Source organism: Porites lutea, chromosome 9, assembly GCF_958299795.1.
Source record: "Porites lutea chromosome 9, jaPorLute2.1, whole genome shotgun sequence".
Taxonomy (NCBI): Eukaryota; Metazoa; Cnidaria; class Anthozoa; order Scleractinia; family Poritidae; genus Porites; species Porites lutea.
Genome location: NC_133209.1, coordinates 20,810,139 through 20,837,069, shown reverse-complemented (window position 1 = coordinate 20,837,069; position 26,931 = coordinate 20,810,139). Strand labels below are relative to the sequence as shown.

The 26,931-nt window shown below is 38.0% G+C and overlaps 1 protein-coding gene and 1 long non-coding RNA gene across 3 annotated transcripts; one reads left to right on the top strand and one right to left on the bottom strand.

The window, feature by feature from the left end:
- Positions 1–7,161: 7,161 nt before the first annotated feature.
- LOC140948416 (mitotic spindle assembly checkpoint protein MAD2B-like) lies at positions 7,162–19,716 on the top strand. Of its 2 annotated transcripts, none has more exons than XM_073397651.1 (10): positions 7,162–7,282; positions 10,490–10,608; positions 11,932–12,003; positions 12,675–12,713; positions 13,221–13,288; positions 14,542–14,636; positions 15,681–15,754; positions 16,829–16,921; positions 17,742–17,832; positions 19,089–19,716. In XM_073397651.1, exons 1-9 carry the CDS (start codon positions 7,237–7,239, stop codon positions 17,811–17,813), a joined length of 678 nt encoding a protein of 225 aa, XP_073253752.1. In that variant the 5' UTR covers positions 7,162–7,236; the 3' UTR covers positions 17,814–17,832; positions 19,089–19,716. The 2 variants fall into 2 exon arrangements, with proteins under 2 accessions (XP_073253752.1, XP_073253753.1); XM_073397652.1 differs by having other exon boundaries at positions 19,022–19,716.
- A 2,051-nt stretch (positions 19,717–21,767) lies between these two features.
- Positions 21,768–26,449, bottom strand: LOC140947560 (uncharacterized). Its single transcript, XR_012166985.1, has 3 exons — positions 26,382–26,449; positions 25,732–25,795; positions 21,768–21,873 (listed from the first exon to the last, which is right to left on the bottom strand). It is a non-coding gene; the product is annotated as an uncharacterized lncRNA (long non-coding RNA).
- Between the last annotated feature and the right edge of the window lie 482 nt (positions 26,450–26,931).

The window sequence follows — 26,931 nt, the reverse complement described above, 5'->3', positions numbered from 1 at the left end:
ACCGAGTGACTTAAAATCGCCGTTTCCAATAAACAGTAACCATAAAGCTTTCAGGGGCACCCAACGAGGATATAGTTCAAAACCACTTAACATAGCATTGTTGAACGTATTTTAGTATTCAAACGGTAGATATAGGCATATTTTTATCCCCTAAAAACTTTTCATCTGTTCGGATTTCCTAGCTGAAAATCTAGTGATCCGAAAATTATAGGGATAAAAGCTTACCTTCTCGAAAATTTCAGCCAGGAAAAGGCTCCCGAAAATTCTAGGTGGCCTTTTTTAGGGTCAAAATCCGTTAAAAATGGGTAATTATACCATTTTGTAGATGTTCGAAAATCCTAAGAGAGGCAGGCAAGCAAGAAATTTTACAACAAATGCTCCGAAAATTCTAGATCTCAAATCGTCTTCCGAACAGATATTTTCCCGAAAATTGCCGTTGTGTGCCCCTGAGCTTTTTGACGCATATCTAAAGGAATAGAAAATGTAGCTTTTTTTTGGTTACCTGTTAGATACAATGTTATTTTAAATTATTTCAGTGAGCTGAAGTTAACTTTATAGTCCTTATTCAGTGGCAATGAAATAGCCTATGAAGCTCAAAAACTATAGAACAACGTTCTTAGTCTAAACTACCGTCAATAGAATTGAAAGTTCAAAAATCATTCTAATGTTGTAGACGGAAGCGAGTATTTAGATGAGTCAGTAGGGTTCGCATTATTTTGCGTGGAACAGGAAAAATAGATTAAATACATGCAGCTAACATAAAATAACGGAGACTTTCACCTTGACACCATAAAGAAATGAAAAGAAAAAAGAAAAGAAAACAGCTTATGGCATGGATAAGATGCTTCAAGTTAAATTACATTAGAAATAAGCCAAGTCTATGTAAAACCAAAAAAAAAAAAAAAGGAACGGGGAATTATTACGTCACTTGGCAGTTATGAAACGTTGATGTTTGGCACTCAGAAAGGATATCTTGATAGTTTTGTTGACATTTAACTTTAAGTAATCTAGCTATATTTTCCGTCTATCAGAGTAAGTGTATCCACAGAATCGCCTCTCCTAATTAGCCTTGATTTAAATTCACACAAATTCTCAATCTCGGCTAACTTTCACCTCTACCAGGGATACATTCTGGTTTTCCCCTCGTAGAACTTGATTTTTTATTTTCCTGTGGAAAAAAATGCTTTTGAAGTTTGAGAACAACCAGTCAGAATGGTCTAATAGAACTTCGTGCACATTATCGTAGAAGAAATCGATTTATTCAGCTTTCAATTAGAGCTATGATTGTTTGCCCATTCTTTCTGTTATATTATTAAAGAAGAGAAAAAAGATCTTAACTTAGTGGTTGGTCGTAATCGTTGCGTAACTTCCGCGAACGTGCTTTCTGTTGGGTAATTTTCCCTCTTATCAGGAAACAAAAAAGCGTGAGTTGTTCAGTCAATGAGGGCTAAAACTTTGGTTCATTAGTAGCGTTTAAGATTACCTATAACCAAAGGTAATCCCACTGCCTATTCTGATAGGGAAAATATTCCCTTTCAAATGCGAACCATGGGCGTACGTCGGTGTGGCATAATTCAAACATCCATAAACGAGGAAGTCGTTCCCACAAAGCTATTAGCCGGTTTTCGCGCCACGCATTCCGGGATCTTTTTGCAGGAAGATGATATGTCTAGCGTAGACTCCCCTCTACCTTGTCATACTGTGTATTTTTTCTCTTGTCAAGCAGACAATTACCTACCGAATGTGTATAAAATAGAAACGGAGGAACGCTTCAGGGATTTACACTCTCATCCATTTATGAATTCGAGAATACTGTGCAGTCACCTTGTTGAAAAGTGGTATTTCGTGAGATGAGAGTTAATACATTAAGCTACAGCTGTGCGTGTTGTTCAATTTCTTAATCAATACATTCTTTTATTAAGAAAGCCGCACCAGAATTACAGTGCGAATATTAATTCTGAAAACTATTTATAGAAAAATTTATTCGAAGTTGTTCAAAGCAACCTGATAGCTTTCCATCATCCAGGGGACAATCTAAATTCAACTGGTAAACCATTTTCATTTCACACTGAGCTAAGTGGAAAATTGTTTGGAAAGGATAAGAGACTGAGAGGGACAGTTTAAAATATCGTTCATTGAAAGGCTCAAAAAAGAAGACCAATTGGAGTGTTAAATTAGACATTTTTGGAATTGGAACAAAACTTTAAAACTTGAGCTTAGCTTTTCAGTTTGAAATCATTTTCTTCCCTGATTCATCTTTGGTCACAAGCTTTTAAACAGTTACTATGTTCCTATATACCCTTTTATGTACATCGAGGCAGGCAAGGCTATGCCTTAGCTGAAAGATATAACAGAACACGTCCGTTAGATTCTTGATTAGACATAATCCGTTTTCCAACAAGAGTAGTACGGTTTCGGTACCAATGCTCTGAACTATACTCGGAATTACCCAGGATTAACCAGGTCTTGCACTCTCAGTGTCTAATAATTAACCTGTTGTTTTACTAGTATAGCTGCAACAGCCTAATTCTTTCCACTTTTAAGAGCTGATCGGAGTTAGTGAATAATCCATTTCTACGACAAATCCTTGTTTGGTGATTGTACGCGTAACTTCACAGACTTACGTTAAAAACGTTATTTTCTGAGATGAAAATCATTCTAAAACTACAAGAAAACATCATTCTAAAACAACAAAAGTATTTAAAAAAATCAGTATCTACTTTTCTAGCGCTCCTCTATCGATAGATGATTGCTGTTTAAGGGAGATATATAATATATACATTTTTCCTGATAAAAAGTTTCCTGCCTTGTTTAGCAACAGTAGGGCCTCCTACACTATCTAAAACAAGTTTTCAGTCAAACATTGATCGAGAAACTGTTGAACTGTAGTGAGTCTAATTCACTGACGGGATTAAAGGGTAAGTAATCTAAGATGGTGCAATGGAGCTACAAAATACTGTGATAAATTGATTATTTCGAGACAACCTCTGTTCCTATATTAATATAATACAACTCGTAACATTTGATACCTTAATATTGTTACCTTTAAGTTAAATTAAAGCTACAACTGAAGTTGAATGAAATCTACAATAAAGTTGAAGAGAAAAAAACATTAAGATTTTTAAAGAGATACGAAGAACGCTCCCGATTTTTTTCTTTTTCACTGCACTGTGGATAAAGATTCTTAACCTTCACTTCAACCCTCATCAAAGAAAAATATTGACACTAAAGGCTGTTGATATTAAAAATTATGGTTAATGACCGTCAGAAGATGAATTACGTAACCATCACGCAATACTGACATACACAACAACAGGAGCATGACACCCACTCTGTAATTCCTGTCAATGGATAGCTTCCTTTTGTGCGGGTGTAAAAAAAGCCTCCATCAGTTACATCGATCATAAAGCAAACTGTTAGTGGGTTAACCCACTCTCTAGTTTTTGTCTAGTTTGGTCTTTCTGTAGTTTATATTGTTGTGGGAAAACGGTGTGCTTCCTCATGCTTCCGCTTTGTCGGAATAGTTAGTATAGTTTTAGATTACCTGCCCAGTCCACACATATCCGGATATTGTTTCAGGGGCACCCAACGTCAATTTTCGGAAAATATCTGTTCGGAAGACGATTTGAGATCTAGAATTTCCGGAACATTTTTTGTGAAATTTCTTGCTCGCCTGCCCTCCTAGGATTTTCGAACATCTAAAAAATGGTATAATTGCCCATTTTTAACGGATTTTTACCGTAAAAAGGTCACCTAGCATTTTCGGGATCCTCTTCTCCGGCTGAAATTTTCTAAAAGGTAAGTTTTGATCCCTGTATAATTTTCGGGTCACCAGACTTTCAGCTAGGAAATCCGAACAGATGAAAAATTTTAGGGGACAAAAATATGGCTATATCTACCGTTTAAATACTAAAATAGGTTTAACAATACTTATTTGAGTGCTTTTGACCTATATTCTCCTTGGGTGCCCCTGTTGTTTTAAGAACGGAGATGTTGTCCACATGAGATGTTGAGAGATGTTGTTCACATGTTAACGGTGTCTTTGGCCACCAAAAATGCAGGTTTCTGAAAACCGTCCTCAAAATGGAGTTTTTTCAGGAAACGCCGGCTTATCGTTTCCGCGTGGAAGGACGAAAACGGAGGTTTTCGAGTGCGATGGTGTCATACATGTTATCGTATTTCCATTGTTTTAGGGTTTTGTGTGAAGAAGGGAGAACGATTCGAATATGTCATATGTCTAGCAAAAACGCAAAAAATCTCTGTTTTCAAAAATACTTGTGGACGAGGCCTTAATATGAGCCCCATCGCCAAGGACCTACCACTGTTTTGTGCTACTTTTTTGCCCGTCTTATTTCTGCTTCCACTCTTAACTTTTTTCTAAAGTAGGAGAGATTTACAATCACGTTTAACGGGAAAACGTCACTTTCTAAATGTCATAAAAAAACCACCGTCTAGAATAATTCATATGGATTAAACAATGAAAGTTCTTGTTTTCTGTAGAAATAATAAGCAGTAAGCGACCAAGGGCAGCCTATTCAAGGAAAAAACTTGTCACGTGGAATATTGGTTTCCAAGGAGGAATTTAAAAACAGAAAAGACCAGTACAGTGTTACCAAAAGAACAAGCTTGTTGCCATTTTTTTTTTTTTGAACTGTTGTTTTAGCCGACTAGGGATTTTGGTCTGGGCTTTCAAATACAAATACCAAGAACAGTCTGTTTGAAAACTTTGAGCATATTAATCATTATCATCATTTTTTCTTTCAGGACACTAAATGATCTGCTGTTTTCAGAGTCACCTCAGAGAATTATATGTGTTTACAATTTACACTGAGTTTATATTTTCAATGTAGGTTATTATCCGTACTAAGTCCTGTCACCGAATGGCTATCATCAGGACCCATCAGTGGTCTTTTTCTTCACAATCCATCCTTCGTGGCACAGCTGGTTAGTGCGTGGCCTTCGGTACGTGAGGTCCCGAGTTCGATCCCCGGTAACACCACATCCTTCAGTTTCAACTTCTCACCTTTGCATACATGCCAAATCTTCCGGATTATCTGGGAGTCTCCCGAATACGGCACCGATCTCCCGCTCTCCCGTACGGGTCACCATATCTCCCGGATAAAATCATCTTTATTTTCCGTGCCTTACTGCTTGAGATTTAGCCCATTTTTAGCTCAAAAAAAAATTTCTTATTCGTAGTACAGTTTCTGGGCCATTTTTGCACGTATTTAGTCACTGACAAAGATAATTTCTGGCTTGCGAATATTTTGATAGTATGTACTTCATGTAAGACTTCATATAATGTCCTAAGTCATTCACATTGGGGACTGGGTCAATTTGTCCGGGGGGTGGGGGCGGGGGTCCGTTGAAATTCCGGAGGGAGTGAAAGAGAGTCTCCAGTTTTTAGATCTCCAGAGGCTGGCATCTCTGCCTTTCTGTGTAGCTTTGACTAGCTCTAAATGGGGTAAAATGAGCGTACACCGTCGATCTCAAGTTTATCAGTAATTTAAGAATTTGTTCATGCTTAGCGTGCGTATATCGAGTTATGGATGCACGCGGGAAGTTTGGAGAGCACGAAAGATGCGTAAGAGTTGCACGAGGCGATAGCCGAGTTGGTGCAACTCTAGCTCCTTGAGTGCTCTCCAAACTTCCCAAGTGCATCCATAACTCGATATACGCACAGCTAAAAGCATGAGCAAATTCTTTTATAACATAGCTGACAAAAATGCTTGCTTTTTGATTAACTACAAAATTCTCGTAACGCGCTACACAATAACAAACGCTTCTATTGGCTGATTACGAACACACCACAATCATCTAGTTTGAATGAAAATATTCTTTCTGTAGCTTTTCTGTAAAACTGAGAAAGAAAATTTGCTTCTTTATTCGTTAACGATCAATGGAAACTAAGCAGAAACAAAGGTAAAAGAGTCTTAAAGTTCACCTAAAGTTAAAATACTAACATGTTCGTAAGAAGTCGTGGAGTATGGTTTGGATTTGCTGAAAAGATGTTTACGTTTTGCTCGGCGAAATCCAGAAAACATGTTTTTAGCGAAGACGACTGTCATCCTTCTTTAAACTCATATTCATTTACAAACATTGGCTGGTCATGACGGCTTCTTGAGAAGACCTGGCAGCAGTTGTTTTTGTGAGTAATAAATTTATGTCTTCTTGTGTAATTTGTGTTGTTATTGCGAGAGAAATCTTCCTGCTTCAGTCGGATTGTCCGCAGATAACAAAAGTGCATAACAAATTTAAAAACAACAATAAAAACGGAAATTTAACCTCTTAATGTTGTTGATGACCAGTTGGTGTCTGTTCTGTTCCCAGTGAATGTCTTTCGGCCAAAATTTGCTGCAGCTGGTCTTCCGACAATTTGCGAAACGCGCAACATGCGAGTTTTTTTAATTCGGCTCAATTTTTGCTGCTTGTTGGATAAGGACCTAAAAGGTCAATGCCGATAGAAAAATTGGGCAGTTCTTCGCTGTTTTCTTCCATATTTTAAAGAGAAGGAAAAGTGCACTACAGCTTGAAAGACGACAACTTTGCAGCCAGGTATAACAAAAAATGCTTACGTCATCTTATTTACGCACGGGCGTGCGTAAATAAAGATTTTGTTCATAGCGGCTCAATAGGACTTATATAGGGCAAGCACGCGCGCTATGTTATAATGTGGAATTGCACACATTTTAGGCATTCTACTGATGAACAGTTACTTCTTTTAGATAATTAATAATGGTAGAAAATCCTTAGCCTGCGCGCAGACCCTTTAAACCTTGTTTATAGCTATATCCACACTATATGCGATACGTGGGCCGGCTGCACCGCAGGCTAAAAATCCTAGGCAATATATGCTTCTCGGAATAGGATATTTTACAGAAAACAGTCGTTGAGTGCCCCGCGGGCAGTCAACAACAACAACAACAACAACAAGTTTATTCAGCATTACCATTTTGTACAGGTGTTAGCGATTAAAATGACAATAAACAGCTAAATTTAAGGACATGAAGATATAATGGGATGGTAGAATTAACTACGTCAAATGCTTGAAAGGTGACATTAGCAGCTAGCCTAGCAGTCTGGGAACGAGAATCGACCCAGGTTCTCTCTGATCGGCGATGTTGAAGATGGCGGCTGGGCGGCCTCCCAGAAGGGCAAGTTGAAGGGCAAGAGGATAACCTGTACAGGAACAACACTTGTCTTCTTGTTTCTTAAATTAGCCGCTGCGTAAGAACTATGCAAAGAGAAGAAAGCGCCGAACAAACTGTTGATCTTTTGGCCGGTAAGTTTGCCTTTCGGTCCACAGAAGTTGACGTTTTTTGTTGACAAAAAATACTGTACTTGTAAATGATAAATGTCACAATCTTTACAAAACTGATTCCGTTTTAAGCAAAAAATGGTAACTCTTCTTTTCCCCTGCATATTTTTTCCCCTGAAATCCGCTTATCTCGTACATACACATGTGTATGCAGACTGAAGCTGTTATTATATGGTTATCTATCTCTACATACACATGAGCATGGAGACTGAGGCTGTTATTATAATAGCTATCTATCTCCTACATCACATGTGCGTGCAGACTGAAGCTGTTATTCAAAGTTATAAAATAACTCAGATAGTACGCGTGATCTGATTGGTCAAAAACCTATGGTTTATTATACCGGTAAACCCATAGGAAAAGGCATCTGGACCACGAGCCATAAACAAAACCGGCTATTGCTCTGCAAGCAAGGATTTTAGAAAGGCTAAAAAACAGAACAAGTTACTTACCCAGCCCTTCTTAATATTAAAGCGTTGGTTTCCACATTTTATTACTGAGCGTCACAATTTGCTACTTCCATAGCTTTAGAAGTTATAAAGTACAAAGCTGGAAAACATTTTTACATTTTACGACGATGCCAAATCGCAGAGAAAGACAACAACTGCATGAATTTCTGGTGTAGAAAGTCTCTAGGAAAACTTAACCATTTGCCAACTAGCAACAAAACAGATAGTTTTAGCATTCTTGATTTATATTATGTCAAAATTAAATTCCTTAATGAAAGAAATTGTTCCAAAAAGAGATCTCTGATCAAGGTATGATACAAAATTGGCCGCTGTAGGTTGTAAACAAGCTGCCAACGATGATGAAAGGTGTCAGAGTTTCGGGCTGGTTTTTTCCAACATTTGCTCAAATTATTCGGTGATATTGATGCCATAACCTACCTCAAACCACCTGACTTCACGAAGGGATAAATATTAATGCCAATATGTGGCTACGGCAAAGAAACCTTTCTCCACCACTGACATATTTCCATCGGGCGCTCTACGTACATAAGTTACATGCGACAACTTCTCAAATGCAGCCGCGTCTTTACCGCAGCATTTCCGAAAATAAAGTCCAGAAAACAGATCTTAAACCACTGCGGCTTGTAAAAAGTGAATGAAGTCCTCTATTACAATAGCTGCCAGTTCCATCTGTAAGCACGAAATTCTGACGGATCGACTCAACAAAATACAGCTGCGTACAGTCTGATGTTCAATTAATTTCTACTTCTGTAGTAAACAAACCATGAACGTATTCTTTCATTGTACGTTCGCATGAATATGCATTGACTTTTCCTGTAAAACAACTTTGATAAGTTATCATGTAATGAGTGCAAAAACTCGTGTTTTGAAGTGCTGCTGTTTGTTGTTTGACTGAACTGAGTTTTGAAAAAGTTCAACGCTATTAAATCGTGAGTCATGATTGGCTTGTGATGACTTTAGGGAGAAGACATGACTTGATCACAGTACTAGAACCATATTTTTTAACCTAAAAGACTCTATTCTACTAAAAGTTATTTTATAAAAGCAATATACCACACTTTCTATGGGTTTACTGGCGTGATAACTTGATCCCACTTGATCCCACTTGGGATGTTGGGAGAACACTTCGGCTCTTGATTTACAAGCTTTTCGAGTGTTCTCCCAACATCCCACGTGGGTTATCACGCCAGTAAACCCATAGAAAGTGTGGTATATTGCTTAATTATCTATCCTCTACATACACATGTGCTTGCAGACTGAGGCTGTTATTATATAGTTATCTAATCTACCCCACAGTTGTTTTTGTCTTGTCAACAAACTAACTTCCCAAATAAACAGCTGCTCACATTTGAACCACATTCCTTTCCAACTGTTTCATCAACCCCCAGAAATGAACAATCTTTTATCAGCAAATTAACAATGACATCAGTTTTCATGGAAAGAATGAGCCCCTTTGATTTCCATTTGCATCAGAGGAGTCAGCGTTGACAGCTAGGGTTATGCTATGCTTTCAGTAACTGAATCAAAGATTGAAGGTTTCTGCGGCAAAAACTGAAAAGCACCCTTGGCACTAAAATGTTCAACTTCAAACTGTACAGTGTTGGATCAGTAAATTTTGCAGCTGATCGTTATCAGATTATCAGCATTGTTCATCAGTAACAGTTTGTGTCACATGTAGATGGAAACCAGATAAATAATTTAAAGCACGCATGGTTCTACAGAAAAAAAAAAATTAGAATTGCAAATAAAGAAAACCATACCATGTTAAGTGGACATAAAATTTTAAAAGTTCTCGGCAGGGATAGATAACACGTGATAGTCAAACACAAACTAATGTACGTGATGAGACGAATGACAGCTTCTTCTAGGAGACAATGCGACACCACACATAGAATGCACGCTATGATTTGATGGAATTTGAACAGATATTAAATTTGGCGTGAAAATAATTATGTATGCCAGACCTCTGACAAACCATATTATTAATTGGCAGGTAATTTTCTGTAAGCAGGATTCAGTAATAAAGTGTGCCCTGCAATTACATGCATTGGATGAAACTCTTTATAGTGTTATAAAATTCCAGAAAATTTTCACTCAAAAGAATTTGAAATAAAGATCTTAATGACAGTAGTATAGCCCAATATTATTAAAGTCCCTAAAATTTGGCCAGATAACCGGTTTAGTTCTTCTTCAGAAACTGGGATAAGTGGGGCACTGGGGTAGTCCATAGAATGGGTCTTGAAAGCATAGCCGGTCCACAAAGGTCGTCCATAGACCATGGTCCCATGTTTTGTATATGTTTGCTCTACTAAGGCCTTCAAACTCTGTTCCTTTTGTCACCCTGTGTAAGACTGGATACTTTTTTTGTGACCCTGATTTTATTTCACATACAGAATTGAGTATTTTGTTAAATAAATGACACCATAGAATAAAGAGTTTTAAAAAGTGCCACTGGTGCCACTCATGTAGACCACAGATTGGCAGTGTTCACACCCACTTCAAGGCTTTTAGGAAGACGTTTCTTCCAAAAAGACACCCTTTTCAAGACAGTAAACCAGAAAACGTCATACCCTGGACGGCAGCACATACCCCTAAAGGTCAAATGAAAGAGTAGACCCCTCCTCCCCCAACTCCACGGAACATTACCACCAGGTCTTAAAGGAGGAAATGAAAACTCCGCTACCATTACTTGTTGATTTAGTTTCAGGTGGTGTGTTGTGTGAGTTTTTAGAAGTGGCATTTCACCTCATCTTGTACATAAGGGAAGTGTATCCTGCTGTAGTGTTTGAAAGACGGAAAAAATACAATGTTCCTGTACAGGTTAGTAATGGTTTTATATGTTCTACAGTGTACATGTAATTAAAATTTAGACTTCCTCAAGGCCTGTTTCCTACAGACGTTATGTATGACTAGTTATTATACAATGTGATGCTGTCAGGGCCTTTGTACTGATTGTAATTTTTATCACCTTTTATAAGTGAAAAAAACTGTGTTTAATTCATTTTCTTTCAAAGAGCGCCCTTGCATGCTGAATCATTAACAATCCAGCATTTCATTTTGTACAAACTGAAAAGAACTGGCACCTAGTCTAAACCAGTTGATGAACGGAACTTGTTAAAGTTACATTTAGCAGACTTGCATGACATCGCATACAATGTACATGTAGCACCATTTCACTCTCCACAATTCAATTATTAATGCTTGAAGTGAAATGGTTAATAAAAATTTATTTGATTATCAATTTGCTTTAATGTAAAGGGGTGGGTCATCAAAAATGACCCAACCCAGGGCTTAGTCATTTGCCTACCATGGGGATGTTTATTCTTTAAATATTGAAGATGATCCATTGAGTTTGCATTTTGTTAATCTTAGGCATTAGTTTGAGGCATTTTGTCTTTGCAAAAGGTGTGAAATTCTGGACCATTTTCACCAGCTCCACCAATACAATCCAACCTCATCCCCAGGGCTTCTTAATTGCCTTCCATTTTCCAAATTAGTATTGAAGAATAGAGAGAAAAAGTGTGATGTCATGTTACCATGGTAGCAAAATTTCTGGATCGCAACAATAGGGAGTTTAAGCAACGACGATGATGACGGCAACCAGAAGAGTTAAAAAGCAATAAGTTTATATTAACAAAACAATAACTTTGCACATGCATCATGCTTTTTTGTACACACTTGCTTTATGGAGTAGGTAAACAGGACACAAAAATTTTCTTTTTCTTTACTTAAATAGGGTCCTATATAATTATTTGACAAGGTAAATGAAATTGAAGAATATCAATTAAGTTTGAAATAGTGTGAATTCACTTTTTGTTGTCATCCAGAAATTTTGCTACCATGGGAACGTGAGGTAACTACTTCTACTCTCTATTAGCCCGTTCATTGGAGCAAATCACTTGGAAATAGTGAATGAAATAATAATATTGTTTTTTGGTTTGTTTTGTTGACTTTTCAGTATTCCTTTAATCATGTATATTTTATGAATACATTTGGTTTGGTATTCATCCTCACTGATTTAGAGCCCTTTTAATTACAAGTTTCAAGCTCTTACTAATACATGTAGTTAAGGTTCTAAAAAATGTGTAATTCTATGACCCAAACTGAATGAAAGACTAAAACTGTTATTTGTCATTTTAATAGATGTGTTGTCACCCAGACCTCAACCAGTACATCTTAGATGTGCTTCAGATGGTAAAGCCTTTATTGGAAAAGGTATTTAAAGTGCAATTTTGCAGTACTTTAGTGATTTTCTTGGCTGATTTGCTTGATTCTCTCTTCAAATATTTTATCTGAATAATAAAACTATCTTTGTCACTAGCTAGTACTTTTAAAAGCACAAGTTTTAAAGACAACAGCTTTTTGCTCAGTTACAAACAACAAACAACTTTTGAATGAAGCCACCACACAATTCTGCTGAGAAAGATCCGATCATTAAAAACTGCCCACTCCTGAACCATTCAGATTGCACAATTTGGGAAATTCTGCCGCTAGCAAACTGAGAAAAAGAAAACGTCCGACTGCATCACTTGATAAAGATTCCACAATAGAATCTAAAACTTGTTTATGCTAATAAGTTTTATATCCTAATCCTGGGATTTGAAACCCTGTTTACTCTAAATAAAGGGAAAAAATACCAGTATATAATTATGTTGTAGTTAATTTTTTATCTCAGGTAATTTTTGTTTTTCCTTTGATTTTGAGTATGGTAATGTTTACTAATGAAGTTGGAAAAAAAAAGAAAGAGATAAATTACCTGACTTAAAAAATTAACCATAACATATACATTTTTTTGAGCTTGAAAGTCAGGCTTGGTCAGAGCTTGAAAGTGTTATTGTTCTAGTATCATTTTATGATTGTTTGTTTCAATTTTATTCAACTTTAAGGGTGAAGTTGAGAGGATTTCGATGGTGATCTCTAATAATGTGAGTTTCTGTCGACTATTTTGCTTTAGTGTTTTGGTAATAGACAAATTTTCTTTACGTACTTCATGCGTAAGTAAAATTAATCAGACATCATAATATGATCATAACACTGGTGATGTTCATTGTGACTTGATTAATATTTTTGAAAACGATTAGTGCAACTCAATTTTAGAGCGGTTTTCATTTGAGTGTCGAAAAGTAATTGGTTTTGCACTTTCTACACGATGCGATTGGCTTAAAAGATTCGCGCCACCTTTTCATCCAATCAGAAGTAAAACCAAAGCCAATTGTGACGCGCTCGCATGCATTTTCCCGCGCTTTGCGTCAGCCACATGTAATTACTTCGAGTTTTGATTGGTTCAATGTATTGTCTGTGTCCTATGTGATTGGCCAAAGTAATTACTTTGGTTTTGGTTTTACGACACTCAAACGAAAACCACTCTAATGCAATAAATTTACTAAATTGTTTTAATAGCTATTGGCATTTCATATTTTGTCCTCTTTTAGAAATTTCAGCCAGTTGAGCGGTTTGTTTTTGAGATTGGGAGTCCTGAAGAAAGTTCTGCAGCACTGAGGTAAGCACTGTTGTTGACATTTATGACTTTTTTAAATTTTTGTCATAGGTCTGACTGTACTGTGTTAAAACAGTTTGGTTGAAAATAATGTCCACAGCTAGAAGTTGTACGGAAAAGAAAGTTTGTTGTTGATGTTGTTGTTGTTGTTGTTGTTGTTGTTGTTAATTTTTCCCCCAGAGATTTTCCTTTTTGCTTAATTTAAGATTTTATTAATAATTGATAACCAAGAACAGGCTAAAAAGAACCCTCGAGCCCCCTTTTAAATGAACAGTGAGGGACCCGTCGAAAATTTGAAAATGTTGCGTGCACATGTACTTAAAGGTCATTTAAGGTGAAACCTGCTAGAAAGAACCCTGTATAACAAACACTCAGAATATAAAGAATGTCATTGTTCATCCTAGTTATGGTAAAATGTAAAAGAAAAGGACCCATGTTATAGCAAACAATTTGTTCCGGCTTCTTACACTCTTTTTATGTCCGGGTTCTGCTGTAAGCTCAAGTTCCCCAAAGCACCTTAGGAAGTGGGGGTGGTCGAGGGGGGTGGTCGTGGGGGATAACACTGAGGCATAAGCCAGTCATGGATGAGGCATGTGAAACAAGAGACAAGTTGTGAAAGATGTGATAACCGGCATGTCACGGGCGTGGGACAAAGAAAAAATCTTGCTTCCCCCATAGGATTCGATGACCTCCTGAATAAGGGAGGGAGGGGTAATCTATCCATACTAGCCAGGTTCATATTGGTCCAAAGCTTTACCCCGCGGGCGGTCTTCCTTTTTTCCTCAACGCCACGCGCGGCTAGCGAAAAAGTAAAATTATGCACGTTAATGGTAAAAGGAGTCGGCTCTCGTTCCTCTCGGCTTTGCCGCTGGCCCCTCAGGCGCACTATCGAACTACTATGTCTCAAAAGAAAAATAAGCAGTCTACCCACGCCCGTGACATGTTGATTACAGCTTATAGAATTCACCAAGTGACAAGTTATTATCGTTATAACGATTTCTTTGAACTTGCCGTCATTGAAAACTGCTCATACAGCTAGTTTCACATAAGGGGATAAAAAAAACTAGCATGAATAATGCTCTTTATTAGATATAGCAGTTGTCTCTTAGGCCTGACTGGAAGTTTAGAGCAAGCGCGAAGCTCCTGCCACATGACAAAGAAAAGTTGTTAATTATATTAAAACTGTTCGCACATCCCTCCAAGACGGTTTCCCTGTGTGCGCCTTACAGACTTATCAGTAACTGCTTCTCTTGTAGCGATGATAACTTCCTGTTACACACAGAGAAAAGCCTCAGAGGTTTCTTGCTGAAGATTAATACATGTGATGCCTTGCTTGAGCCAATACCACCAGGTATATCTGTAATGGCATTTATTTTAATGAACAACTATCCTGAAAATATAACTTGCTGTTTTGGCTGCCATCGCCGTAAGCGATCACATGATCACTTAAGCGTGAGCGATCACTGGTCATCACTTGATAAACAACGTATTTTTATTGCAATTATCACCTGCATTCACCGGTTATCTTTTATTATAAAATAACTTAGATAGTACGCGCGTTCTGATTGGTTAAAAGCCTATGGTTTATTATGCCGGTAAACCCATAGAAAAATTAAAGTTATTTTATAAAAGCAATAGACCACACTTTCTATGAGTTTACCGGCGTGATAACCCACTTAGGATGTTAGGGGAACACTCAAAAAGCTTGTACATCACGAGCCGAAGACGAGTGATTTACAAGCTTTTCTCGTGTTCACCCAACGTCCCGCGTGGGTTATCACAGCGGTAAACCCGTAGAAAGTGTGGTCTATTGCTTAAATAAAAGACACGCTCAAAAGGAAATGATATTGTGCCAGGATAACGCGGCCCACATGCGGGTTGCCGTATAGGCTAGAAATACGAAACATAACAGTGACGTTATCAATGTACTTTGTGGCGACGAAAGCACTGATTTTATCGCTCTCAAACAACTGTAGTACCTATTTTCTAGCATCTGAATTTGCTTTATGCTTTACCCGACCGTATTCGGCATTGAAATCTCTGAACAGGGTGATAATTTTCACATAAAAGCGTTATTTATTAACTTTCAGTAGAGTTAAAGGAAATTAAATCTGTTTATAGCGGTCTGTTTATGTAACGGTCACCTTGCCGTTACTCGAAGGAGACCGTTGTATGTAGGTTTGACTTTATTTTCATTGTATAGAAATCGGTCCAGACATCGCCTCAAACGCACAGCAAACAACTTTGGTTCCAAAATTATTACTCGCTGAGAAATTTCTCTTTTCTGTTTTGTTTTATCTTTTTAATCTTGTTCTTTTTAGAAGTAGCAAGTGAACTGAAAAGAACTAACGCAAAATGGATTTCAATGGGTAAAAATTTTAAATTCCTTTCGTAGGATGTACGTTTTCCATCCTGGTCTATACTAAAGAATCATCTTTTTTGAAGCTGCAAGAGAATCGTAAAGCCCAGGTGTGTTGCAAGTGCAAATAGTATAAAAAACCAGGGACTATTTATAAGACTACCAAAGGTACGGACGGTAAAACGGGCAGAAAAAGGCGTGCAACGTTTCTTGCAACATTGCCGCAAAACGACTGGCGATGTTGCGCGTTTTACTACCCACACTAAACCTGTCTTGCAACAAATCAGGTTGTTAACAGGTTTGAACGAGGGTGGTAAAACACGCAACGTCGCTGTTCAACTCGTTTTTGCAGTAATGTTACAAAACAAGCCGCACGTTTTACCGAAGCTTAAGTAATCATTGACTTATTGATCAGATTAATCCTATTGATTCTTGGAATTTCACTTAGAATCTCTAAATTCTTTACATTTGTCTTAAAAAATCTGCACTGCTCGAAGTCAGCAGAATTGGAGCTAGTGGAGGTGAGCAGTGGTTGTAAGCTAGTTACATTTCCTCATTAATACTACATTTCGCGGCAGACATCTCTCGAGTATGAAGCTGATATAGAGTAAGAAAAGAAACCAGCCTGATTGAATCACATAATTAAGATAAAGATGCTATATCGGTTTACTTTTTTGTTCAGTGAATTCAGTGTTAGTTTTATTATTTGCGTAGAATCACTCCTCCTCAAGCCCCACTCTTTTCTGTTCGACTGAATTGGTGCCACGATCTCATCTGCGTAGCATGTGTTTGTCAGTGTGTTTTTCGTTCGTGTTTCGTAAAGTAAGAGGTCAAAGGAGAAAAAGGAGAAAACGATGGGGGGGGGGGGGGGGGGGTGGGAGGGGCCCAGAGAAAGGAGGCAGAGAGCACATCTGATTAGTTTTCGCGCGACTTTGTCTCTTACTTTACGAACCACAAGCCACGTACACATTGTTGGGACTAAGAGATCAGTCAGTCTGTAAGGGGAAGTTTGACGTCACTGTGTAATTTCAAGCAAACTACTTTTTGAAAAAAAAAAAAAGGGTACAAAATAACCAGCAAACAAAAAGAATATCGTACGGTGCATGTAGTCTACTCTTTTTTGTTTTTTTGCCTAGCATATCACTTGTGACCCTTTATTGGACTTAATCACGTTTATTTATTAGGAGTTTCCTTGGGTCCAAGCAGATGAGGAAAACATTCTGATGAAAGAATCCACCTTGGTGCCTCTGAAATCATCAACTACTGGTATCCTTAAGGTAGGCCCCCTTTCCTTAATTCAATGCAGTGCAGATTTGTTTTAAGAGAACTGTTGGACAGATTTGATAAAAATACATGTACATTGCTTCAAGGCCTAACTTGATCACTTTCCCAGGTTTCTGTCTTTAAATAGTGTGCCAACACAGTTTGGGAACGATTCTATCACGACATGTTCCGCCATCTTTGCACGTTTGTAAGAAATAGTTGGATCAAAACTATGTCACGTGTTTTTTCTTTTTTTCTTTTTGTTTATTTGTTTATTTCTTTGTTTTGTGAGTGTCTGTTGAGGGAGAGGGTCAAGTACAAGAGATCTTGGTCGAGTTTGATTGGAGAGTACAGATAAATAATGACTAAACAAAATACGAAATATAAAATAGTTAATCTGAATCAATTCATTTACGTGCGCAAGTTGGAACGAGGGCGATTTTTTGCGCAATAATTCGATCAGAAACGCTTACTACGCAGGCTATAAATAAATCTAAGTGAATCCAATTGAATTGAACTGAACTGTTCTTCTGAACTGTTCTTGTGTTCTTCGAAAACGTTCTTCCTAAGTTTTAAGTAGGATGAAGCTGTATTAAGAGGACATCATCATAAGTGGACATCATCATCATCTTCATTATCATCGTCATCGTCATCATCATCATCATCATCGTCATCGTCGTCATCATCATAATCATCGTCATCATCATAATCATTATCATCATCATCATTATCATCATGATCGCCGTCGTCATCATTATCATCATCATCATTTATAGACTGCCTTGACAGCCCCTTTAACCTTGCTAAGATTGATCTTGATGAACTTGTATTTAGATGCAGCTGTTTGTCGAAGAATGTGCCGACAAGGTAGAAAAGAGCACCGAGAAAACCGCTCAAGAACAATAGTGACACTACTTTTGGAAAGGTAAGAACCAAAGTTTTCTTATGAAATGAAGGAATGGTAACCTGCCAGCAAGCTCTGCATACCGATGGTAGGTGAGGCAAGAGCTTGCTGACAGGCTAAACGAATACAATGTCAGAAATTCGTTTTCGTTCTAAATAATGCAATCAAAAATCAACCATTTCTCAATCATGGACCACGGAAAGAGCAATCACCTCCCCCGACCGATTGCCACGTGTCACATTGACACTATTGTGGATTCCTCTGGTGGACGGATGCCCATTGTTAGAGGTCGTGCAGTTTTGTGTGCTTGTCAGACGGAGATTCTCGACCACTTTTACTTGATTTTATTTTCACGTTCATCAATGTGACACTACAGCTGTTTCCTTAGTTTGATTTCAACGCTAAAAGAAGACACTTCGAAAACCACCTTACCAATACATGCAAAAATAACGATAAAAATGTTAATATGCGACAGCAGCTTGCTATAGAAAATAGGAAAAATAAAATTTTGAACTTAGTTGCTTAAAGAACCTACCATTCAAGTGAAAGATTGAATAATACATATTATTATTCATTCAAAATATTTCCCCGATTCTGATTGGCTAAAAGCATACGTTTAATTCACCATAACCAGTTACTGTTGACCAAATTTGGAAGAAATTTGACTTTAACGAGGAAATGACGTCAAAAATGCAGCTTTTCGCAGGTTAAGGCACCGTTAACCGAGAAGACCTGGGGACGAGGTTGAGTTGTTTTGGTTGGGAACTTGAAAAAATGGCGGACATTTCACTCGTTTCAAGAGTAAGAACTAGGCGAAAACATAGCTAAAAACATGGCAAGAACAGCAAGAAGACAACTCGAAAGGCGACATCTGCTATTTGGAGAATACTTGCGGAGCTGAACAAACGTAAGCGTACAGTATCGAAGATGAACTGAACATCGATGGATCGATGGAGGTAAGCATGTTTTAGCTATGTTTTTAAACTAGGAATTGTTTTGAATGAATAATAAAACAGTTATTGAATTCGGCTTTCGTATCATATGAAGAATTATGGAGATCTCGGAGGGTGTTATCCGCCTCGGCCTACGGCCTCGACGGATAACACCCTCCTCGATCTCCATAATTCTTCATAAGATACTCAGCCTCATTCATTAACTGTTAAATTCAGCCATCGGATTTACAAAAACGTTTGTGCTATTATTATGCTAGGTAGAAAGAAAATATCGTGGCAGTTGCTGTAGTTGCTTTGTACTATGGATTTTGTTTCACATTGAAGGCAGAAACAGAGCCGACACTGAGACGATCAGCCAGTGATACGGACCCAACAAGGCTGCAGCTGTGGAAGTAGGTCCTGGTTTCTTCCCGTTCGTGCTGCTGGTTGGATTCCTTGAACTGGTTGCGATGACACTTAAGTAGCTGCTGACAGGTTCTGGTGTTACTGGAGCCAGCACTGGGTACAGGCCCTGATTGCATAGGTAGTTAGAACAACACTCTCCAATGCATCGTTTGAAACGAGCTCCTTGTGGCATTGTCTCATTCTCACTGTTGCAAACGACAGAACTGTTACATCCTGCCATTGTATAAACACGACAGCCCCGTATTCCTATGATGGTGCCATTTGGGAGTTCCGCCATGAGAGCCATACAGTACTCTCTGTAGATCACAAAATTATTTATGTTTAGGTGACAGTGAGATCAACTTTGATCTTGGAAAGTATTTTAAATAATTATATATGGGGGTATTCACTATTCTTTTAGAAGTATTAGAAAAAATAAACAATAACCCCAGTCGACTTTTTGGCGAAAAAATGCAATCAAACCAAACACAAACAACCAAAAAAACAAATTGTTATCCTAGACTTTTGGGTAATTAAATTTGTATTCAATAGTTATAGGTTGATGATTTACGCCTAATAATGACTATAAATAAAAATCGGCTAACCCCACTTAAGTTGTGTTTCTTCCTTCCTGTGTGAATTCCTAGCCGTTTTATCGCCATTTTATAGGCTTCAATTGAGCCGGTTAATTCTCTTTATAATGATTCCGCCGTTTTAAGCCAATTAAATTAATTCCTTTTTACATAGAACCCGTATAAATTGAGGCAATCGTGGTAAAAAGGTGTATCTGTGTATAAAAGGCTACTTAGGAAGCGAAATAATCTGCAAGTTTTTAAATTCTGGGAGAGATTAACACTGTTGAAAATTGAAACAAGCATCTGCCAATTTTGCATTTAAAATTGATAATTTATAATAATAATAATAATAATAATAATAATAATAGTAACAATCTTTATACAGGGAGCTCACTTCACAAAAAGTGATATTTAATGAGGCGATAAATAAATACGTAATAGTAACATTAAAGTAAAAGTTAAGAACTAAAAACCTAACTAATATAAGCTACAGGTTAAAAATATTAAAGTGTCAGATAGATTAAAATATTAAAAACTATAAAATATCTAAAATATACAGCTTTTAATGCTCTGTTTAAAAAGAAGAAGAGAGTTCATTTTCGTAAAAGATCCGTCTAAAAAGTTCCATTCCTTAGTGCATTGGTAAAAAAGTCTCTGCTTTCCGTAATTCCTTTTAACGACAGGAAGACAGAAATCGTTCCTTCTTCTAGTGTTGTAACTATGGATGTCTGAGTTTCTCAAAGTATAAAAATTATTATACTTTTTTTCTCAAATTATTCACTAGAAGCCTGGAGTTTAACAGTAATAATAAATTTGATAAAATAATTCTAAATTAGAGAGAAATAAAACTTAAAGAAAATTACAAATTTTAAAACAAATGGCTTAAAAACTCGGTTGTCATGGTAACGTCAATGTTGACGTACTCTTCACAACGATTTTTGAATGTACCCAGACAAAGTTTTGGAAAAGTCGCTTAGGGACCGTTCATTATTTATATCGATGGGGGTGGGGGAAGGGAAAAATATCTTGGAAAGATCAAAATTTCTGTAAGGCCCCCCCACTGCAGACCATGAAAATAGCAAGTGACCTCCTTCTTTATTCGTGATGGCCCCTCCCCCCGCCCCCCCAATTCATATCCCCTCTTACATGCTCTACAAAGTAATTATTAAAATGCATGTAACATACTAATCGTATGATGATTAGTTACTTTGCAAAATGATGGAACAAACCAACGTATCGCGTAGACCTGTTTCCAGTTTTTCGTCCACTTCTTGTTGTCTGTTGAACAGCTGGCTCTTTTACCCTTTGTGACGCAATTTCAATCATCATTACGATGTTTGAACAACATACTAATGGACAAATGGCATTTAATACAAGACCTGCAACCATTACTGAGAGAGATTTTCAAGGAACCTCCCTTGATCTCTTATAGAAAAGGAAAATCGCTTAAAGGCATGCTTGTTAAAGCAAAACTATAAAGGTTGTGAACAACACAATGGTCACACAGCAGGACTCGTGCAGGTCTGTCAACTCTATTTTAATCACAATAAGCAATAGGATTAGCATAAATTGTGCAATTTAGCATTACTGTTTCACATATATCGTTTGCACTCTACTATTTAACTGCTTTACCCATCTTGGCCAATGGACCCCTCTTAAAATATACCTCGCGATCAAACTGATGATCCCCTCTAAACTTCTTTACAAAAAATAAAATAGCCCCCCCCCCCTTTCTAGCCAATCTGAAATAGCCTTGACCCTCCTTACCCCCCCCCTTTCTTTTTTCGCTCCCCACCCCCCTCTACATAAATAATGACCGGTCCCTTAGTTTGGCGGTCATGACTTGAGCCGTTTTGAAGTTATTCAACTCTTAAGTGAGGAAACGGGCCTCGAAAGTCCCCCTTTCTGTTTGTCTGCCAACTTGGCATTTCATTTGGTTACACTCAGTGCAATTGAAAACAAGATCGCTCGATATAGGAGATCTTATCCAAAAAAGGGGACTGTTGTAGTCACCTGTAACTTCCTAAGAATAGCTTACCGTTCTCCCTCGTCATTTAGCCAGCAGTTGGAGTCGTCGATTTGAGTTGCATTGCACTCTTCCGGAGATAAAAACGACTCGCAAGAATTGCAGTAAAGCCCACTGCTAAGTACTTCAGTAAAATGAAAAGGAAAGAATTATTTTAACAATATACAAATGTTGACAGGGATATTGGTTTTGTATGCATTTCGTCAAATAGGAATGGGAGGAAAGGAGGCGTACCATATCTTATAAATATCCTACGTCATCTCACTTTATTGGTTTTATATTTCAAATAAGAACTCGAATAGTAAAGCTAAAATGTGATTGTGTCTCCTTTCACCTCGTGTCTCGCGCAGAAAACAGTGCTCCCACCGACGGATTCCTCCGAAATTCATTGAAAACAGTTTTTAGGCGATCCAGAGTACTTTTAAAGGTCTTTGGAAATGCATCCTAAGCAGTGCTATAAAATTCGTACCTGTTTGGTCATTCTAGGGCAACTTGAGTCTTTTTTCTGATTCCTCTCTCAATCACATTTTTGAATCCAAAACATTTTAGGTTTCCTTCGATGCGCGCACAACAAAAAGCTTATCTGGGGAGTTAGATGCGAAAAATTAAACTTCAGCAAATCGTACGGAATTCATTCGATAAGCTTCGAAAATTGTACATGAATGGAACGGTCATCTAGAAAATTTTAGCCATCCTCAAGCTATAGGACACTAGGCAATTTTTGCTTCTCCGAACAGGTATTTGGCGGAAAACAGTCGTTGAGTGCCTCTGTCAAATGGGAAATTAGTTAAGTGCTTTGTAGTTTGCTTACCCACGAAAAACTTAGGAACTCTGAAGAACTGGTTAAAAGTGTTCGTGGGTTCTAGATCGAACTGGCCATGGAAATAGAAAGCTTTATTTTTTGTGGAAAGAAGACAACCGGAGTAGCTAACTGGTGAAACCTCTTGGGACACCCACATATGGTGTCGATACCGGGGTTCGAACCCAGGCCGCATTGGTTGGAAGTAAATGTTCACCCCTGCAACACCATTGCTATCATGTTTTTGTTGATGTTGTTTTCAAAAATTGGTAAAATTCTACTAGTATACTATTTTAAATGACACACTCTGACTGGATGACGTACCAGTCATAGATAACGATTATTCCAATCAGAAGCGCGAAAACATAGCTTCCAGCCAATAAGACAATTGGGAACCGTAAGGTTTTATCCTTCCCGGTTTTTTTTGTTGGTGTTCTTCGTCAATTTTGTAACCAAGTCTTCGAAATATTTCTAAAAACGTCGCGAGAGTTTATTTAACATATCGCTTGCGCACTGCTCTGTCTTATTTGATGTAATTGAATTAAGAAAAAAAAAATTAATATATTATTATTAATTATTGTTATCATTATTAATATTATTATTATTATAATTATTAGCTTCTTTAACTTAATACCATAATGCAATTTATTATATAAACACCCATGAAATACCAGGTGAGCTTTCGCGCGAAAACTTGGTATCTTCACATGTAGAGTATATTACATGGCCGCTTGGAGATACGAAATTTCTCTTCTCGTGTTGAAAAAATATTTCAACACTCCAAGAGAAATTTCTTATCTCCGCGCAGCCATGTAATATCCTCTATATAATAGCCGAGCCCATTCCTGAATAGGACTGTAGTTGACATCGACTGAGGTTTCGACAACTTGTGCGGTAGTCATCTTCAGAGTCAAAGTGCGTTGTATCACGTCTGTTGATGGTATTTAAGTCTCGTTATAGCGGAGCTCCTCGCGCGCCTAAAGCGCGCGTTTGCGGAGCCCCATAGCGAAGTTAATCTACCCACCCTAGAAAATTTGGTAATCACATGACCGTACAACGCCCGACCGACCGTCCGTCTGCACCACAGGCACACCAATGCAAAATAACTCAATCAACATGTATGGCAACCCAAATGCAACTCGAGGTTATCTTGGCGGGAAATCGCATGGCCACCCGCGTCTCGTAAAGCAAAGACAACTAAAGAGTCAATAAAGACGAAAAAGGAAAGCGGAAATTGTTTCTGTATCAGTGGTGTCTAAAGTATTATTAGTATTAGTGTCATGTCCACAAATTTGGAATATAGAGCAAGAGAGAGACAGAGAAAAAGAGAAAGCAGGCGGCAGGCCAGCGAAGCTCAACGAGAAAAAAAAACAAAAGAGACATTTTTTTTGTTGGAAGAGCAACATGAAAATTTTGTGGCGACGGTGATAAAATGAGAAATGCTGGTGGCCACCAATGCAAGGTGAAAATGAGCGGCAGTGAAAAAAAAGTGAACGAGAACACGTACGACATTTCCTCCAAGAAACGTGTAACTAAGAAGTTTCTGGAAGTTTCACGTTGTAGTCGTGCAAAACAACGGCAAAGAAATGTACAAAAAAAGTGTGTTGCAAGTGCGAAGTTGCTTTTTTCCTAATTAGACCTATCGTTGTTTTTCACCGTTCTCCGGCGTTGCCTTCACCGCTTAGCATTACGCAATTTTATATTTTGTTTGAACAAACTTTAAATATTATCGAGAGTTTCGCTTTTTGCCCTGGCTAAATCTATTTATTTTTACGTAAGCTTATGTAAAAATAAGTAAGGGTTATCGGCCTGAAGCGAGGGGTTATGTGATTTATTCCCCTCGCGCGTTGCCCTCGGGCTGCACCGTCGGGCAACGCACGAGGGGAATAAATCACATAACCCCTCGCTTCAGGCCGATAACCCTTACATATTATATTTACCTGATTGGTCAATCAAGTCGCGATGTTATTGGTCGTCTGTCAGTTAACATGAGTTAAGCCGTGATGTCATTGGCTATGAAGGCTCGTAATGTCATTGGTGCGTTTCGATCCGTCCATTGTCACAGTTAAACAGTCGTTTATTGTTAGTTAAATTGTCGGTTGTCCAGTAATTCTCTCGTAGTTAGTTTTGCTTGAGTCCGTCAATAAGTCGTTTGTACGGTGATGGTAACTGTTGACTACGATTCAGTGGCGTTTGTTCTAAGTTAGTAAACCAACTTTCTAAAGTTAGTTGTTTATTATTATTTCCATTGTTTTACAGTTAGGGTAGCAAACCAATTGGCTTCTAGGGTGAGAAGAGCTGTTACATGAACTCTCTCCCCGGAAAGAAGAAAAATAATATGGCCGCCAAATAAATCAGCCTCATTCATTAATTGTTATTACTATTCATTCAAAATATTTCCCCGATTCTTATTGGCTAAAAGCACACGCATAATTCACCATAAGCATCTACTGATGACCAAATTTGGAAGAATTTTGCGTTTAATGAACCGATGACGTCAAAAGTGCAGCCTTCTTGCAGGTTAATGCACCGTTAACAGAGAAGACCTGGGGACGAGGTTGAGTTGTTTTGGTTGTGCAAACAAAAATGGCGGACATTTCACTCGTTTTAAGAGTAAGAACTAGGCGAAATAATAGCTAAAAACATGGCAAGAACAGCAAGAAGACAACTCGAAGGGGGGCATCTGCTATTTAAAGAATATTTGCGGAGCTGAACAACCCTAAACGTGCACTATCGAAGATGAACTTACCATTGATGGATCGATGGAGGTAAGCATGTTTTAGCCATGTTTTTAAATTAGGACTTATTTTGAATGAATAATAAAAAAATTATTGAATTCGGCTTTCGTATCAAATGACGAATTATGGAGATCTCGGGGGGTGTTATCCGCCTCGCCTACGGCCTCGACGGATAACTCCCTCCTCGATCTCCATAATTCTTCATAAGATACTCAGCCTCGTTCATTAATTAGTAAATTATTCATATTATGCAGTGTTAAACGTTAGACTGCGAATTGTTAACCACGTAGCGCGCCTGAAAGGAATTAAATTGCTCTAGAAAACGAATTTTGTTATGGAATGTTACACACTAAGCAAAATTACAACAAAAAAGCAATGAACAAAAATAATAGTGAAGATAATAAAAAAGCAACTAAGAAAATTAGTGGAAAAAAGTTAAAAGTACCTGACGGCAGCAAAAACAAGGCAGCTAAACCCAATTTTATCATCGAAACAACACCTGAATTCATCTGTTGGACAGTGAATCAAAAAAATGGCGATTGAAATCGTTAGCTGTGCATGAAGGAACAACAAGTCGCCTAAAAGATGTATTTCCTGTATGAATGGATGTAACTAAGCTAGATAAAGAGAAAGGACGTGATGTCCCTAAATTCACCCAATCCGAACAACGAAGCACCTCCGATTTAACCGCCGACACCTCAAAGGGGATTTTCACCACAAGGATTTTTCCTTATGGCTTCTCCGCTGGCGAATATCCCTCGAAGCTCCTCCAAGAAACTACCCCGCGCATAACAATTCCGCTAAGGCAACGAAGGCTAGAGACTTGGTGGGTTTGTTTGTTTGTTTGTTTGTTTTTTTGAAGGGAAGATGGGGGATAGTTGATGTAAGGAGGGGGAGGGGTTTCTTGCAAAAGATATCTTCTGGGGGCTGGTATCTCTGACAAAAGGCCTTTCGCCGATATTTACTAAACCTCTTCTTCGCCTTAGCTGATGGGCTCCTGCTGTACAGCTGTATGTTCATTTTTCTCTCATACACCAATTGACACATATAATTATATGACAGTGGGTTGTTTCCATATGTAACACTCCAACTTACAACTTGTTAACGACGCACATTTTCAGTACAACTCCACCCCCGCGAAGCAGCTAGCTAGTAATCAAGCCTGCACGAAATGAGCATTAAACATAAGATAACTAATTACGATAATTACGTATCAAAATAGCAATGTCGCGACATACACTAATCGGAAACCAAAGAATGTACCATTGATACATGAAGGGGAAATAGTTCCTCACCAATTGTCCTCCTTTACGCCTGGATAAATAACAAGAGTGACCAGATAAACGCATCTAAACTTTCGAATTAACCTCTTCTCAGTTTAATAAGTCTCTTACTCAAGCTCAGCTTACGTGAGTTTGAAAAGGGGATACCATAAAGAGATAATCACAAGTAACAATAGATGAATAGAAGAGATCCTGGTGACAACTGGGTGACCCTTACATCTAAGTTTTTAAGTGGGCTCTTTATACTAGCCGAGACTCGGGGGTCAGGTCGCTTAAATGCTTCTCTATACAAAGGTGACTGACTTTATCTTTATACACTGTTTTGCACAAGCCTGGTGCTCCTGGTTGCGGGACTAAAATAA